The sequence below is a fragment of the Marmota marmota genome, unplaced genomic scaffold (assembly GCF_001458135.2).
Source record: "Marmota marmota marmota unplaced genomic scaffold, marMar, whole genome shotgun sequence".
NCBI classification, from domain to species: Eukaryota; Metazoa; Chordata; class Mammalia; order Rodentia; family Sciuridae; genus Marmota; species Marmota marmota.
In genome coordinates, this window is record NW_026000174.1 from 24,466,068 (window position 1) to 24,483,939 (window position 17,872).

At 47.3% G+C, this 17,872-nt stretch overlaps 1 protein-coding gene across 3 annotated transcripts in view; it reads right to left on the reverse strand.

Moving 5' to 3' along the window:
- Window positions 1-17,872, reverse strand: part of Galnt18 (polypeptide N-acetylgalactosaminyltransferase 18) — a 338,683-nt gene that overhangs the window by 148,142 nt on the left and 172,669 nt on the right. For all 3 annotated transcript variants that reach the window (XM_048788340.1, XM_048788339.1, XM_048788338.1), the window contains exon 3: window positions 4,958-5,124. In XM_048788340.1, coding sequence (XP_048644297.1) covers window positions 4,958-5,124 — 167 coding nt within the window. The remainder of the gene's footprint in view (window positions 1-4,957; window positions 5,125-17,872) is intronic.

Sequence of the window (17,872 nt, forward strand, 5' to 3'; positions counted from 1 at the left end):
GAGCAGAGTGTCAGGGATGTGGCTGTCACTCTCATGGGGTGGTTCAGTGACAGCCCTAGTGAGAAGGTGGCAACTGAGGAAAGGCCTAAAGAGGCAAAGGGGCAGGTGGTGCAGACACAGGGGTGGGGTGGGGTGAGCCTTCCAGGTGCAGGGCACAACAGTGCCCATGTTCTGAGGCAGGGGGTTGCCTGGTATGAATCCTTGTATTTTTAACCAAGTTGAAACACTAATGTTGGAGACCACCACAGCAGAATAGCGGCACCCCACATAGAAATCAGCCCCTGCAAAGTCAGAGCTTGTTGAGGATGTTGCCAAGGAGGCAGAGGACAGGGGTCAGACTCCAACACAGGCCCACTGCAGAGCTCTAACGTCTTCCTGGGAGAGAACTCAAGGCCTGGAGGCTTGGGTGAAGAAAGCTTGATTGACAGCCCTTTCCTGGCCCAGGCTGGACAGCCCAGGCAAAGGTGCAGCAGAGGAGGATGAAGAAGAGAGAAGGCCCCGGCCCACTCAGCGGTGGCAAGGGCTAGGAAGGAGGGCCCCGTGATGAGACTGTCCAACGGCTCCTACTGTTACCTCAGAATGTTAAACAGCGACATCCGTTCCATCACGTCTTATCTCGTCTAAGCTCCAAACAATCCCGGAGGTAGGAATTATACATCTCAATTTTGTAGATAAGGAGAATGGGGTTCACAGAGGTTAAGAACACACAGCTAGGAAGAAGCTAAGCCAGACGGAAAAGCTGGCCAGATGCCAGCTTCGGCACATCGCTCCGCGGAGGGTGTTGTTGTTTTTATTACTGTCATTTTAACTCGCCCTTAGGATCCCCTTAGCACCCTATGGCTTGTGCAGAACTTTTTCTCCTGTTACCAGGTAGCCTCAGCAACTCTGTCAGGCGTCTGTCCCCACATGGTACCTACAAAAACCAAAGCCCCAAGCCCACGGCCAGGAAGCGGCAGGAGTCCTGTTACGGTCCATCCCTAGTTTACACTTATGGCAGGGCCTAATCTGATCTGCCCTCCTCTTCATGCTCTAGAAATGCTTGTGGAGCTGAGCCAAGTTGGCCTGCCTTGAAGTAAGCCAGAGTCCTGCGCTGAGTGCAATGATGTCCGAGAGAAGCCACTCCCCAGTGGAGCCTGGACAGGGTACAGCACAGCCGCCCTGAGTTCAGGAATGAGCCAGTCCCAAGGCCAAAGATGGTACCCTTCCTCTGAGCACCTTTCAAAGGCCTCTTCCTCAGGCTGGTCTTAAGGAGCCCCATTCCTGGTCACCACCCTGTCCACTCCCCACAGGGGCACTCTACCAAGCCCTTCCCACAATGTTCCCCACCTTGGGCCCTGCAGCCGCCCACTTCTCCCTACTCACATGTCTCTCCCGAGTGGGAGAGAGATGGGCCCTTTCTTCCCAGAGACAACCTGGTTTCTGTTCCCTGGATGCATCTTCTTCTCCCTCCCCAGAGGCCCTGCTCCAGACCCTAACCTCAAAGGACTCTGGTGGCCCCTTTCCAGACCCATTATAACACTCCCTGGGCCTCTAAATTTCTTGAAAGCTCTACAAACTATTCTAATATGCACTCAGGGTCTGAGAACAACCTGTCTTTAAAGAGACAGACAGACAGAGAGAGAGAGAGAGAGAGAGAATAAAACACAATAGAATTGAATAGCAAAGAATAGAACACAGTGGAAAATAGCAGAGTGCTTTGCTTTTTAAGAGTGGGTATTGTTTCTTAAAAGTTCAGCTTCAATTGTGCTGTGTGTGGGTATGAGTAGGTGTGTCTCCTGGGTCAGGAAGTAAATATGTTTCTTGTACTAGATTATGATAATTTTTTTATTTTTATTTTTGGAAAACATTGCTCCCATTCCTGCATTAACTTATGATTCTCCTCCATGATCCAAATATCTCTGCTCACTGCCTGCTCTCCGTCTCATCTGCCTCCCTCAGCTCCCAGCCCCAGCCTTCCACTAACATTGCTTCTCCCTGAGGTTTCTATGACACGCAACTTCCAACCACAGGGGCTTCTCCTCAGACCCCTTCTGCCTGTCTGGGTGTGTGTGAATAGGTGGCTACCTCGTCCCTGAAATTCTCTGCATGCACGGGGCTATGGTGGCTTCCAGACCCTCCTGGCCATTCCTTCTCTGTCCCTTACTGGCTGATCTCTCCTCCTGATTCCAAGTATCTTAACCTCAGGGTTCCCTCAAGCTTCTGGTCTTTCTTTTCTCCTTTGCCACCCTCTCCACCCAGCTGGTGGTTTCAACGAGACTCCAGATCCACGTCCCCACTTTAACTTATGAGCTCCAGTTGTGCAGTTCACGAGTTGTGTGCTGGCCCTCTGAACATGGGGTGGGGACGAGGAGTGAGACATTAACTGTTCAATTCACTGTAAGACAGTTGAGGCCAGCAGGGGGATTATCACCCCCATTCACAGAGGAAGAAGCTGAGACGGAGCAGTTGAGGGACCCTTCCATGGTCTCTTATCCACCATGAAGAGGGTTCTAAATCTGTGACTTCTAACCTCAGCCCAGAGTTCTACCCTTGTCACCATGCACTGGAAACTCAACATGTACCCAAGTGACAAGGCCTCCAACCACAGGCTGTCTGTCAGAGGTGGGAATCGATAGGGAGGCTTTTTAACACAGTGATGTCCAGACTCCACCTGGACCTTAATGATATAGAATCTTCTGGAAGAGCTGTTTGTTTTAACCTTATATTTTAAAGTACTTATAGATTATGTAAATGTATGAGAAGATGACAGGCGCCCTCTACTCAGCCTCCCCAGTGGTAACATCTCACACAACTATAGCACAAACACCAGGACTGGGATACCACTCCAATCAATGCAACTTGCTCAGACCTCTCCAGTTACTCAGGTGCTTCTGTGGGTGTGTGTAGGTAGCAGGATGAGGCTTTATCAGCCACCACCACATCTGAGGTATTTAACTATACCATCACCACAAAGCTCCCAAGAGCTTTGGTTTTGAACACTCCCAAGTAATTCATTGTCGTATATATATATGGCTCATGAGTAACGACCGTACCAGTACTCTGCGCTTTCCCCCTCGCCACCAGGGCAATGCACTATCATTCCCTAAGGCGCCCTGGTTTGAAACTCGGAGTCAGCACTGATCTGCTCTCCCTTGGTCCACCTGCCCACAGCAGGTTCAACATGATTCTTTCCTCGTGTTTCTGAGGCCTATGTCTTGCCCTTGATCCTCACATACCCACCATGACTCTAGGCCTCTTGACTTCTTGTCCCTCTTGCTACAATAACCTCACCCATTTCCCTTTTCCAAGATGCCCCTTATCCCAGCTAATATCATAAATAGGGCCAAATCTCTCCCTCATCCAACTCTGACCATTTTATTCTTCTGACTAAAATATTTTGATGGTTCCCAACATTACAAAATTAAAGTCTAAACTTTTCTTAAATTCAAAATATTTGACTCTATTTGACTCTCTTTCTGTATTCAAATTTCTTAAACACAGTGTCAGCTTTCCTTATTTTCCATAAGGATTAAAGACAAATAGCATCCTTAAGGATATGATAAGCTTCTCACCATGGGGACAAATGGACTTCTTCCTGTTAGCGCTTCATTCTGCTCTTTCTTTGGTGCAGCTGAGTGGGCCCAGGGAAACCTCTTGCTTCAGGGATGTCCTTAACCTTTTGAAGAATGGTTCTTCCATCCCTTGTGTCCTTTCTATGTAAGACATAAAGGGGGCGCAGACCCAGGTGGAGCTGAGAAGGAGGATACCTACATGGTCTGGTGTTAGCCACTAGAGAATGGAGACATCCCAGGCAAGAAGATGGTAGGCAGCCCAAAGGGATGGGAGCTGGAACCCTTCCTGTCTTCCTATGATAGACAATCGCCTTTAGAACTCTATTGCCTACTTGCTGACATCCTTGATGCCTTTTCCTTTCTTTAAGCCTATGGAACAATGAGAGTCAAGTGATTCATGAGCATTGCCCTTCAGAAAGCTCTAAAATTCCCTTCCTGCATTGCTCCTACACTTCTTTCTACATGATGATAAAATGAAAAAGAAAATTCGCTTATTGAGATTAAATGCATTTCAATTATCTGATATATTTCAGCTTTAATTGATAACAAATCATAAATTGCCCATCTCATTACAGCAAATGATTCACTGGGAAATTTACTACCTGCACCAGAAAAGGCTTAAACGATAACACAAGCCCAGGGACTGTATGATCCAGTGACCCAGCAGTCTGTTTTTAAAAATCACACATTATTAGACGGGCATCCATATAAAGGTCCAATCAAGAGCACTGGTTTCTAAATTGTCTTTAATACATGATGTTTAAGTTTGGAGAATATGGGGGCGATATATGAGGAGGGGGAATCAGAGGCCACGAAATGTGCACCAAGGGACTGAGTAGCTGGTGGTAGTTGGAGAAAGAGAAGGAGTGACGTGAAGACTTTAATAAGGCATCTTCAGGGTCCTTGCTAAGGACAGATGGGATAGGGCAAAGGAGATCCAGCAAAGAGGCACACACGTAGCAGCCCTGTTGCTCTTGTTGAATTATACAGGAAGTCCCATTGGCACCATGAGCACCATCAATAGCCCCCACCCTCATTACCACCACTGCTAAGACCACTCCAAGCAACACTGTTCCAGGCAGAGGCCAAGAAACACCACTAAATGAAACGATGCTTCATGGGCAGTAGTCACTGTGTACACAGTGGGTTGGAGGTCAGGGTTTTTTGTCTTATCCTATCACACTGGATAAAGTGTTGGATGGGAGTGGTTATCCAGTAAGGAAAAGTCTCCTCTGGGAAGCATGGCAGTGAAATTTCCAAAGCAGTGACTGCCATGAATCTCTCATCTCAGAGGTGATACCCCAAGGAAGGAGCAGGGATAGAAAGCCTTGAAGAAAATGAGAACCTGAACTTGAACCCTCTGCCCAGCTGTCAGTCAGGGAGCAGGGGGTGGGCGGCCCACTCACCATTACTGCTGTTGTCATCCACCAGGATGATCTCCTTGAGCAGGTGCGGGGGCGTGCGTTCCATGGCCGAGTGGATGGAGCGCAGCAGCACCGAGAGGGCCTCATTGACAAAGATGAACACGATGCTCACCTCCGGCAGGCTGTCAGGGAAGGAGAGGTTGCGGCACCTGGAAAGAAGAACGGCAAAGCTCTTGGATCCGTGGGTGACTCAGCTGGAGTTGCCCCAGGTGCGCACCACCCCATGTCTTGCTCCAGCTCTGCTGGAGGGCTTGGGAGTCCAGATTCTTTCCAGGACTTCTTCTTGGATGCACTTAAGATGAGCCCTTTCTGTCCAGCAGAAAGGTCCACAGCTACCCAGAGTTTGCCCCACAACTGTGTGTGAATTTGTCAGTGACTATTCCAGCTGAGCAGCTGTACCCGAGCACCTAGCACAGCAGATGGCACCTGCCAGGCAGTCCTTGGGTGTTTACAGCAAGGATGACTCACTTAGCATTTCTAAACCAACAGGATTGAAAATGCAACCAAAGGGAAATCTTAGTATTTCCACAATGGCAGCAGTTAGGTGAATTCGGACCTTAGGCCACCAGCCTCAGAAGGGCAGTAGGTCTTCTCTCAGAAATTCTATGGCCCCAATCTACTCTCCATTCTAGAAGGCCTCCAGCTAGCACCCCTAACCCTTCATTCATTCATTCAGGGCTTTGGCCTCAGAAATGGGCTGAAGTCTGCATCAGAGTCTCAACATCAGTAAAGGATGGAAAGGACCACATCCAATCTCCTTCACAGATGAACACGGAGGCACAAAGAGGTTGAGGCTCCACCTACAGCTCTGTTGTGTAGCAGGGTTCCTCCATGAAGAAGAAATGGCCATGGTAGAGACTGTCCCAACTGGCCATCTCACAAGCTCTGTGAAACCTTGAAGCTATTTGGAGGAAGCCATTACCCAAAGGACTGGAGGCAAACACATAAAAGGCTGCATGTCACTCCCCATAGGAAGAGGAATGCATAACCTTGAAATCAGACCCCTGGAAAAGCCAGACAATAAGAGGTGCCAGGGTTGCCAAGGGTAATTCTTTCCCCTGAAAGCACAGCCTTTATTTGCAGAAACCCACTGGTGCCCTTCCCAGGTCGAAGTTCAATGTTGTAAAGGTCCTGAGCTCTCATCTTCAAGACAGTTGGACGAAAGAGTAGAGTAGAAGTCCAGCGCTGGCCCAGACCCTGGTCTTGGAGATAAGGCTTCCACACTCACCACCTGCCACTGATGGCTTCAGGGGTTTGGGACTGGTGACCACACTCTACTGCTCCAAAGCGGGAGGTGCAGCCAGGTTACAACACGCAGTAATGAATGTAATAGCACAAGGCTTCTGCTCGTCAGTAATTAAAGTGCTGCCGGAAAGAAATGGGCCTGCTCTTCCTTAATGAGGAAGGCTGCAGGATACCAGCGCCGAGCAATTTGGAGAAGTCGCCATGGGGCCCCAGCCTGCTTAAGAGCATGAGATTAATAAACTAAAATCACTGTCTCTATGGTTACCAGAAATTTACAGAAACTTCTCCCATTCTATTTCCAGCTCTCCTTCTTTCTCACCAAGGGGAGGTGGGGGGAGGGAAAGAGTTGAACCTTTTCCCAAATTTACTTCATACCTGCATTTTTTTTTAAATAAAACCACCAAGTTAACAGATTGGTGTAGAATTCTTTCTTCTGTTTAATGGAATAAATTTTTATGGAGCCTCTTCTACCGGGCAGGTACTTTGTAGGCACTGAGAGTGTAACAGAAAGTGGACAAAGTCCTTGTCCTCATGGAGCTTATACTTTGACAGGAGAAAGAAACACAGAAGCAAACAAGTGATACAAGTTTATACAAGTGCTGAGATGAAAGTCACGTGGAGTAAGAGAATAGTGTGATACCTGGCAGCTGCTCTAGGGGCTGGTCAGGAAGCCCTCTCTGAAGAGGAGAGATTGGATCAGAAACTTAAATAGCACACAAAAGTGGGTCATGCAAAGGTCCCACATGGCTGAAGGACAGTGCTGTGGCTGGAGAAGAGGCAATCAGCTTATCCAACCTCAGTGAAATGACATAGGGGAGGGGGAGGGGGAGGGGAAGGGAGGAACTTCAATGAAGGAGAAAGACAGGAACTTTAAGCTCATCCTATTCTTTCCAGAATTGTTTCTTGTTATGAATAAAATTATTTTTAAATAGCACTTAAGAGATGTGTATGTGATTGACAGTCAAAAAAATTCTGCTGGTTGATACTCTTTTATGATGGGTAACCAAGCTCAGCAGCTGGGCTTTCCTTAGGCATGGAAATGGAGATGAACATTAACACAAAAACTACTTGCTAATTGCATTTTAAAAGCGATGCCCTACCTGGTCAAACAAATAGCCCCTGGTCATCATTCTTCTTTAATGTAAGTACAATGGACAGCTCCCAGTGAGGTCAATATAATGGTACAAGTTCACCATCCTCCCTGCTTCCCAAGCAATGAAGCCTGCACCCTAGACCTCTGCACTTGCCCAAGGGTGTCCTGTGACTTCCCAGAGCCTCAGCTCACTATCTGCATCTCCAGGTTGTCCTCAGGTGTTTTTCAGAGACAGGGTTAACTGCCTTCCCTCAATATAACAATACAACCTCCCCCTTTCAAGGAGACCAATTTTAATTTCTCCCAGTAACATCTAAGATGATGTAAGCTGCCAGTCTCTGCAAACCCATCTCCTGACAGTCTTTCTCCAAGCAGAATTGAAATGTTGTATTTGTTTTACAAGATAAACCCTGCTGATCACTATTTTCATATGAAAGACTTCTGAACATAAGGTTTTTTATATGAAAATTCTTTTGTACATAACAGAACACCTAGTTATTGCATCATAATGTACTTGCTTATTGTCTCTCTCCCCCTATAATGAAGCTGCCTGAGAGCGACTGTGCTATCTCCCCATCTCAGATCAAGGTCTGGCACATAGTAGGTACTCAGTGAATACTTTTGGCCTGAAACAAAGCGATCAGTTTTGCTTTTATATACAGCCTGCATTTCACATGCATACCACTGACCTCAGACTATTCCTTTTTCTTGCAAAATTCCTCCCTCCGAATTAGATTCGGGTCCTCTCTCCACCAGCAAATTCTTACTCTTCTGTCCTCCCTTCCCTTGAATTTATGACCCCAATTCCTCACATTCAGTCTCTGGAAGTGCTCAGTTCCACTGTTATTAAATGATCGCTCCAGGTCCAACTCCCTGACCTCCTTAAATTCTCCCTTTCTACTCTTCTCTCCTGGGAGCTGCTCAGGCCCTCCCAGCTGCAGCCACCTGCTGACTCTCTGGAGACTCACTTGCCACTCTCTCCACATCACCTCCCATTCCCCTTCAGTTTTTTAATACCTAACTGAAAGTGGGTCTGGGCGAGTGGAGAGGCGAGGTAGATAGTTCTTAGGGAAAGAACACTGTGGGAAGGATGGAGGCACCTAGGAACTGGTCCCAGCTTTGCCCTTCCTCCCTGTGTGACCATGGACATGCCACTCCACCTCTCCCCATGTCATTGTTATAGGAAGAAATGACCATGAAAGCTGTCTTCTCTGTACAAAACTCGGGAGCACCACACTCCTGAGTGAACAGAAGAATCTCATTGCAGAAACAGTTGGTACACTTTTCCTCCCTCCCAACCAGCCTCTTTGCACACCAAATGTCACCAAAAAAAAAAAAAAAAATCCCTTTACCCCTGGGTTGACTAGACAGGGTGGCCAACTCATCTGGGTTTTCCAGGGATTAGTTTTAGCACTTAATGTCCCCAGCAAACCAGGCTGTTTGGCCACTCTGTGACTAGATCAAACCCTTCCTGAGGGTAGGGACCAGCCCTGCTCAGAGCTGCATGCCCACTGCCCAGCGCGGTGGCTGAAAAACAGGCATTGTTGAATAGACTCCCTCTCAAATGCCCCTCCCCTTCACATGCACACCCCACGTCCATACACAGCTATAGTTACTGTCTCCATCTCCACACTGAAGCAGAACACATTGCTAAGGAAGAAGGCAAAGAGGGAAGAAGGCATGTCAGGTGAGATGTGCACAGATTTGCTAGACACAATGCTCAATGTCATTGAAGGACACTGAACGCCAGACAGATGCTTTCAACACTACAGCTCAAGCCCTGCAGAGCTGCCATGGAAGGGGGTGTCCAGACTCAAGCCCTGTGCAACTACTTCAGAACCCAGCTTGCTTTGTCTGTCAGTCCGGCACTAAACCATATAAGACTTTGCCTCATATACACATGGCTGAGATGCTCTCCCCAGCACTGGATCCTCCAGGACTGGGCCACCATGGACTCTGTTCCATGCTTGCCTACAGCCAGGACTCTGCCCTGGCTTTTCCAGAGTGGAGTGCATTAGTCAGATTTCCATTGCTGTAACAAATATCTGAGATAAATCAACTTAAAGGGTGGGAAGTTTTATTTTGGCTCAGGCTTCATAGATTTGCCTGTGGTCACTTGGCCCTGCTGCTTTGGGCCAATGGTGGCATAATTACATCATGGTGGAGAAAAGCTGCTCACCTCAAGGCAACCAGGAAGCAAAGAGAGAGGTGTACCTTCAGTGACCACCTAGGGTTCCACCCACCCAGCAGTGTCACAGGTTGAGGACCAAACCCTCAACACATGAGCCTTTGGGGAACATTTCAGATTCAAAGCCACCCTACCACCTGCCCTGGATAGCTGCTCCTACTCTCCTGCTTCTCCTCTGGCTTCTGCTAAGAAAGGCCCAAGAATGTGGAATTCTGATATGTCACCGATGTAACCAGCCTTTTTACCTTTAAGCTCCTTGAGGACACCTAAGTATATAAGCCCCTACTCATTTTGTGAAGAGCCACATTCCCCTGTAAAGTTAAGCTAGGAAAGTTCCCTTTTTTACTTTTATGCTTGTTCAAAGTCAAGCTATTTTCCACTAAAGATAAACATAAGGTGTTTCTGAGAGGGGAGTAATATGGTGTCTAATAAGCTGGAATTGATGGTCATGATAAAACTCCACTGTATCGATCTCTGCACACAAAAGGAGATGTGGGGACAGGGAGTAACTCAGGGAGCTTCTCAGCAGAGTTCCTCCTAGATTGTTTTGAGTTGTTTATCAGACAAATTTATATCAAGAGCATCAGTGTCATTACCCATGAGAAGAAGGAAGCCACAGAGGGCCAAGTGAGACCAAGTCTAGCAATCTACCACCAGATGAGGCCCAGGGCAGCATCCAGGTATCATCCACTGCAGCCGGGCACCTCCACATTAGACTAGCAGATCTTTTCCTGCCTCAACCTCAGCGAATCTATAAGGTCTCAGGACATCAGAACAGATAACCCATGGAGGCTGCTGGACCTATGGGGTGAGAGGATTACACAGACCTCTTCTAGAAGGAAGATCAAAGTAGGTCATGAACTGGGGTCTGTCTGCTGGCGCACATCGACAACAGGGACCCAACTACACTGGTTCATAGAATGCAGAGAACACACCTACCTGGACAAAGCAAGAAAGAAAGTGATACTTTCCCTAGGGGCCCATCCTTTCCCTCTTTTTTTCCCAGGATTTTTCCAGAGAGGCCTTCCCCTCTCAGCTATAGTCAACACAGAGAGCTGACCTCATTGACCATCTAGAGCACGAACTCAGGGAGAGAGTCTGGCCCAGTACCAGCAATGCCTTCTTAACCCCCTAGAGACACCAGTGTCCTCATGCCAGCCACTGTCCTCCTACCTGCACCTAAAGAACTCTCCTAATCCTCCTCTGGCTTCACCTTCACCTGGGCACACTTCTAGCTTCTTCCGGGGCCTTCCAGATTAGATAGACTCCCAGGCCTCTCAGCTCTGGATATTGGACTTCATGAAACACAAATATGAGGGCAAGGTGAAGATACTGGGCATAAACCGTCAAGATTTTCCTACCCTCTAGTTAGTGCCTACATCTCTCTAACCTCTGGAGCTAAGAGACAATATTCTGTTTTATCCCTACTGCCCAGGGGCTCTATGCAAAATTAATAGTGAACATTTACATTTCCTGACTATAATAAGCCATAAACCGTAAGAGATACACAGATACTTTTCAATCTTTTCAGCCCATTCCATTTCTTCCTACAATCCTATATAGTAAACATTATTGTCCCACCTTAACAAATAAATCAAGGTGGTAAGTCACTTCCCAGGGCTTAATCCTGGGTTCATCTGACTCCAAAGCTTGTTCCTAATCCCTGCTGAATGACACTCTCCACCTACCTCTCCATGCCAACCAGAGATGCATCCAGTGAGACAGTGATGCTTTGTCACCTGCACCCCAGAGACCTGGTGTGAGGGGCAAATGAAGGAGTTACTCCATTTTGCATGAAAAATGAAGAGGAGATAGCACATCTAGCAGGATGACATGAACAGATACAATAAACACTGCTGAACATCAAGAACTTAAAATTATCTCCCTGTTACACTGCTGCTTTCAAGGTAAATAATTCTGGGAACTCCTTGTTTAAAGGTTTCCAAGTCTTCTTCCTTGTAGCCTCACCATTTAGTCCATAACTCATAGGACCAGATATTGATTTCTGAACTCAAAGGAGCTATCATTGGGCCATCTGTCAGCCACTGAGGCAGCCTAGCTCCAGAGCTCTGTATAGCCAGATTTCATAGTACCAAAAGAAGGACCAAATAACCCTTTCAAGTCCTTTCTAATGGGGAGGATAATCCTGAGAAATCAGTAAGCAAAACTCCAAGGCAGCTGAAATGATGGGCAGGAAGCAGAACTCTGACAGCGAGTGAACTCTAGATGTGGACATGAGCTATTGTTAGAGCAGAAGTGAAAGGATGTTAGATTATCATTGTCCAGGCTGTTTTGAGCCACAGTACCCATCTCCAAAGCATGGTTGTTGGCTTCTGTGTTTGTAGCTACAGGTCTGTATTGCCTGTAAAGAACCCCAAGCATCTGTGGTCACCCTTATAAGTTTGGTTCCTCACTCCCTAAACACACACCCATATCCCTGTACAGAAAAGCTCGTTTCATTTCCTGGGCTGGACTCTAACCCTCTGCTCCTCTGCTTTTCTTTCATGCCATTTGCATGTGATTGCAATGCATTTTTATATGTGATTATTGCACAAACCTCAGTATCTGCACTGGGCTATAAGTTGCATATAATATCAGGACATATCCACACAGCATATGTTCCTAGCACAATGTCCAGCCCAGAGTAGAAACTCAGAAGATACAAGTTGCCTGGATGAATGGACATGTGAGTGAATCTTTGAATTCATGAGCAGTAGAATGAATTCAGACTATGAGATGTCTGTGAGCTGGAACTCCACCACAGGATGGGACAGGAATGGAATCCCTGAGTTTGTACATTGACTCCCTGCCTGGCTAAGCAATAAGATGAGATCAGGCAAGAGCCAGAGGAGTGGAGGAGGGATAATGGAGGCAGGGTGGGGATACTTACCAGGACTTTAGGGACCTGGCAAGATGTTGGAAGGGATAACAGACATCTGAGAACTGGGAGTTTCAACAGTCTACAATACGACAGAAATGGGCCTGGCCTGCTCTAGAACAGAATTTGGCCCATGAATCATCAATGAGCAAACCACTGAGTACATGTGACCATCAAATTATTCAACTTCCATTCCAGAGGCAGAAATTCAACAAACAGTCTTTCCAATGACTTTACCAATTTAGAGAAAAAGATCTGGTACATAAATAAATGTAGATTGTAAGTAGGCCAATAGGGAAAATGATCATTTACAATAATTCCCAGCACAGGGAGCAGGGAGACTATTTGTTCCCCAAACATCTTAGAGATCTGAGATATATGGGATCCATGAAGTTAAATGAATAGTTGCTTAGGGAATAAAGTCAGACAACTCTGAAGAAAAAGTCATATTAGGGACTGGATGTCTCTATGTAGTGAATTTGTGGATGAGTAGTCAGCTACAGCTGAGTGTGGAGCACAGCAGAACTGTCAGGGCAGAAGAAGGCCGGGGCAGAGGAAGGTGGCATCCAAAGGGCTCAACCCCCGATGCCGGATCTCTGTGGCTGGGGAGAAATTATACTCTGGGGACTTCACCTGACCTGTCCCACAGTGCCACAGTCCCTGTGTGACCTTGATCTCTTCCATCACCAGGGCAGAGTCCTGTACCATGTGCTTTTCATCCACACAGTGGTCCTTCAGGTAGTTAAGTCATGATCTGGTCCCCCTCAAGTCATCTCTTTTACAAATCAGAGGCCCAAATAATAAAAATTAAATAGCAGCTACCACATGTCAGGCAGTGTTCCACAAACTCCACAGGTTCTGCACTTCAGTTTTTGTATTGCTATCCTTAATTTGCAGATAGGAAAATGAAGGCACAGAGCAGCCAGGTAACTTGTTAGAGGTCACCTAACCTACAAACAAGAGATCCATCCTTGGAGTCCAGGCAACCAGGTTTTAACCACTACTCCACAATCTAAGAACCAGTATCATCTGTCATGTAACCCAGTTTCTCTCCTGGATTATCTTCCTCTAAATGGTCCGCTTCCTCTATCTGCCTTAAAATCCATTTCTGCAATTATGATCTGAGTAGCAAAGTAGAACAAAACAATCACCTCCTTCTTTTAAGATATTTCACTCTATTAATATAGCTTAAGCTTACTTTTCCTTCAAGAACAACATCATACTGGCCCCTAATGAGCTTAACATTAACAAGAACCAGAAATATTTTCCCAAGGTGTTTTAGCTAAAAGCATCCTTCCTCAGCCAGGTTTGTGCAGTTAGCATTTTCAATGCAACAGCAGAGTCATCACTAAAGATGTTTCTTTAACTTTGTCCTGAGGTTGTTGCCAAAGAGGACACCAACTTTTGCATCTTCTCCAGAGACCACAGCCCAAATTAGAGAAGTTCACCTGGACCTGGGAAGGGTGGGACAAGGGGATGACGTATGACCTGGAGTGACGAGGAACACTGGATTTGCCAGGTAGCACCTGTGGGAACTTAAACAGGAATCTGAAACTTGCAAATATTCTACATTCTCTTCTATAAAATGGGAACAGTAATAACTACCTGAGAGAGTCATGAGGATAAGGTTAAATGAGCAGATGTGCAGTAAGCACGTGCACAACACACCTGGCTCATGGTAAGTGAGCAAGTGGGGGTTCTTGTGTAAATCATTATCCCATGGCAGCTGATGGTCCAGCAATCTAATTCCAAGATGATCCTAGGTGCCCCACCTGGAGCATCCACTCAAACTCCAGGACCAGTTACATAATGTGCAAAAGGAAATTGTGATTGTACCTTATGCAGATGTTATTAAGAATTTAAACAGTGACAGGAACATGAAACCAAGTGCAGAGCCCTTCCTGTCCCAGGATCCCATGCACCAGTTCACATCTGTATCAGTTTCCTAGTACTGATGGTGCTGCTATGACAAATTAGGACAAACTTGTTGGCTTAAGACAATATGAATCTATCACCTTAGAGTGCTAGAGGCCAGGAAGTCCAGCACAGGTCTCACAGGGCTAAACCCTAGGTGGTGGCAGGACTGCATTCCTTTCTGAGGGTTCCAGGGGACAATCTGTTTTTCAGGATCTAGAGACTGCCTACACTCCTTGGCTCTTGGCCCTCTGCCATGTTCCAAACCATCGGTATCTAGTCAAGTCTTCTCAAGTGGCCGTCTCTCTCTGATTCTGCCTTCCTCTTTCACCTTGAATTACCCTTTTGACTAGATTGGGCTCACCCAGTAGTCTGGTATATATTTTTTTTTTATTTTAAAGTCATAGGATCAGCAAACTTACTTCCCCTTTGCCATGTAGTACAACTACAGGTTCAGGGGATTAGGATGGGGACCTCTTCCCGAGACCACGATTCTACCTACCAATGACACTAGCACTGTTGGCTCCCAAAGTTCAGAGACCTATGATGTCTACTAGAGTGTGCACTACTGAACCAGTCTTGCCTATCCAGACTCTAGGGCGCCCCAGTCCACACAGACAAACCCTGGCTGCCACCACCATCCTAGCAGGAAGTGCCCCATAGCCACCTTGGGGGGATGCCCAGGAGAGCCACGCCCTGGCTCTGGGTTATACTTTCTCATTGTTCTCATCCTGTCCCACACTTTCCACTTTGAAGTTGGTACAGGATTTCTCCAGCTCCAAACCTGGGCTCCTTTGAGAGTTTATGTGTGAATCTGTCCCAGACTCTCCTACTCAGGGCTGCAGACAATAGTCTGATCTCCTTTACCAATACCTAGTGCCCCAACCTTTCCTGTTAGCCCAAGAGCCAGTCCATCCTAACCCTTGGGAGGGAAGGACATAGACCTCAGGGGACACTGGAGAGAGAGAAAATATCATTGTTGACAAGGCTCAGGAAGCACTAAAGATCTAGTAAGAGGCAGGAAGTATTGCCTGTCTGGGACTCTGCCCAGAGTTACTTTGGAGGCAGGCCACAGAGTTGCCATGCCAATGTGGCAGCCCTGGAGTTTGAGACCTGGGCTCCTCTTCTCCTACCCACACCCACAATCCCCCAGAGGGCAGTTGCTCATCCCTTAGTCTCTCCTATGGCCCCTGTTTGGAAATAACAACTATAACTTTCAGGAAAGAATGTGATATGTGCCTGTCACAATAGCACCAGGGGCACTCCCTGGGGTAGGAAGTCCAGCTTCTCTCATTGCCCCAAGCTGGACAGCTGGCTTCAAGCCTGCATGATCCCCTTCCCCACAACTCGCATCTTCTCAGTGACCTCCCCAAAAGATGGTGCCTCCAACCTCCACTCCACCATGTACTCAAAGGACTTATCAGATGGCTTTCTCATGCTTTTATTTTTCAAAAACTTAATTTTTGATTTACATGCAGCAAAACAAATAGATCTTCAATATACAGTCCTATGAGTATTGACAAATGTTCATGCCTCTGGTCTACACCACAATCAAGGCTAGATATTTTTCCTTTTTATGTCCTTTGTGGGTTATTTTGAACCCCAAGGAGGTAGACAGTAAGAGGCAGGAGGAAGCACATAGAGAAAGGCATGGGCTATCTGGCACCTGCATCTGGTGACATAAGGACAGAGCAAAGTCCAGCCGGGTTGGGATGCTGTATTTCTTCCCTTTACCCCTGCAGCTCCATGTCATCCCACCATGGGAAGAAGCAAGGCCATCCCTGCTCAGCTCCAATGCTTCCCATGGGGTGAGGCCCATGAGGGTCACCAGAAAGGCCAGTGATGTCCTGTCATCCCCAGGTGGCTCTGGGGCCTACTCTGCTCCTGGTACATCCATGCAGGATGAGAGACATTTGGATTTCCCCAGAGGCTACAGGGAAAGGAAATTTGTCTTTTCTCTTTGTACATGAGGTTGAGAAAACTGTGTGCTTCCTGTTCCTATGTCCTTCCTTTCCCAGGGGAAGGGAGTCAACATTGAAAAGCAGAGCTATTTTGAGATGCCACCCCCCAGGTCTGCCTTCCTGCCACAGAGGCCATGGAGGGACAGGGCCTCCACGGGCCATCCATCCAGTCCAGACTCCTGCCTCACTAGAAGCTTTCAAGGTGACTCTTCCCCAAGGACACCAGGAAGTCATCAGCAAGTTTTCTTGCCCTCCCACCTGCTTCCATGTGGATGCTGACCTCAGTGAAGACTCCAGAAGCTATTTCTGTCTGATGTATTTCTGGTGTCTTTCCATTCTGGTTGAGCAGTGGACATCTTCTGGATGAATAAGTTGACAAAGCCCAGCAACCACCTGGAGGAACTCTTCCCATTCTGTATGCAGTGTCCTGTGGCTGAGGTACTGGGCATCTTGCCTCAGCCAGGTAACAAAGTGAGCCAGATCGCATCTGTCCCCAAACAGGAAGGAGACAAAGCCAGGGACCAGCCTGGGCAGACGGAAGGGTGGGGCAGACTCTGAATATCCACTTCCTCCTCCAGGACCCAGTCGAGCACAACATCAGGGTTAGAATTTAGAAGAGCAAAACCAAGAACACCAGGAACAATGTGAAGAACCCAAGGAACCCTCCAGGGACAGAGACCCCCAGAGCCCATAGGCAATAATGGGAAGCACAGGGGCTCAGGCAGAAGCAAGAACCCGTGGCAATGCGCTTTTGGATACTGTCATTAACATGGGGCTCCCTCTCATCCACCTCAGTCCAATTCTATCAACAGCCATATTCAGGTAATCACTCTGAGCCTTGGTAATGGGTTTGATGTTCACTAAAACAATTTTTCCAAAACGTAGAAGCAGACCTTCATCCATCCCAAACTGGCCAGCAAATGCTGCTATGTTAAAACAGGCCCACCACCCCCATGAGAGGGACACGGATGGACACCTCTGTTGTCAGACTGCCTGGGCTCCTCCCCAGCCCTGCCACTAGTGACTCCGGGCAAGTCATGTAATCCCCTCTGTGCCTCAGTTTCCTCTTCTGTAAAATGGAGACCCATCATAGTACCCACTTCAGAAAGTTCCTCTGAGGAGCCAAGGAGTTGATGTAAATACAGAACCTAACACTTGCCTAACAACATGGCTCCAGCTCTATAAATGTTTGAAATAGGATAAGAGTAAAGTCAGAAGAAATATTTTCCAAAATGAATTAAACAGGGTGAGCCAAGCAACGGTCTGGTCTTACTTATTATGAGACAGGAATGTTCTTGTAGAAATTGCCAGACAAAGGAAGGCATTGTCCTACCTGAGCACATACTTGTCTCAAGTGGTTCATCAACAGCCCTCCACCTTGGGTGTGTGTGTTTGGCACGTGAGCTGGGAGGCAGATGTACCAGAAACTATGTGCAAAGAGAAACCACCCGTTACTAAAGCCACTTCTGCAGGGAGCTCAGTGAGGGGTGAGAAGGCTCAGCTCCCTGCCTTGTAGGGGAGGTACAGTTTTTCTGCTACTCATCTCTGTGACCAAAATGCCCAACAAGAACAACTTCGGGGAGGAAAAGTTAATTTTGGCTCAAGGTTTCAGTCCCCG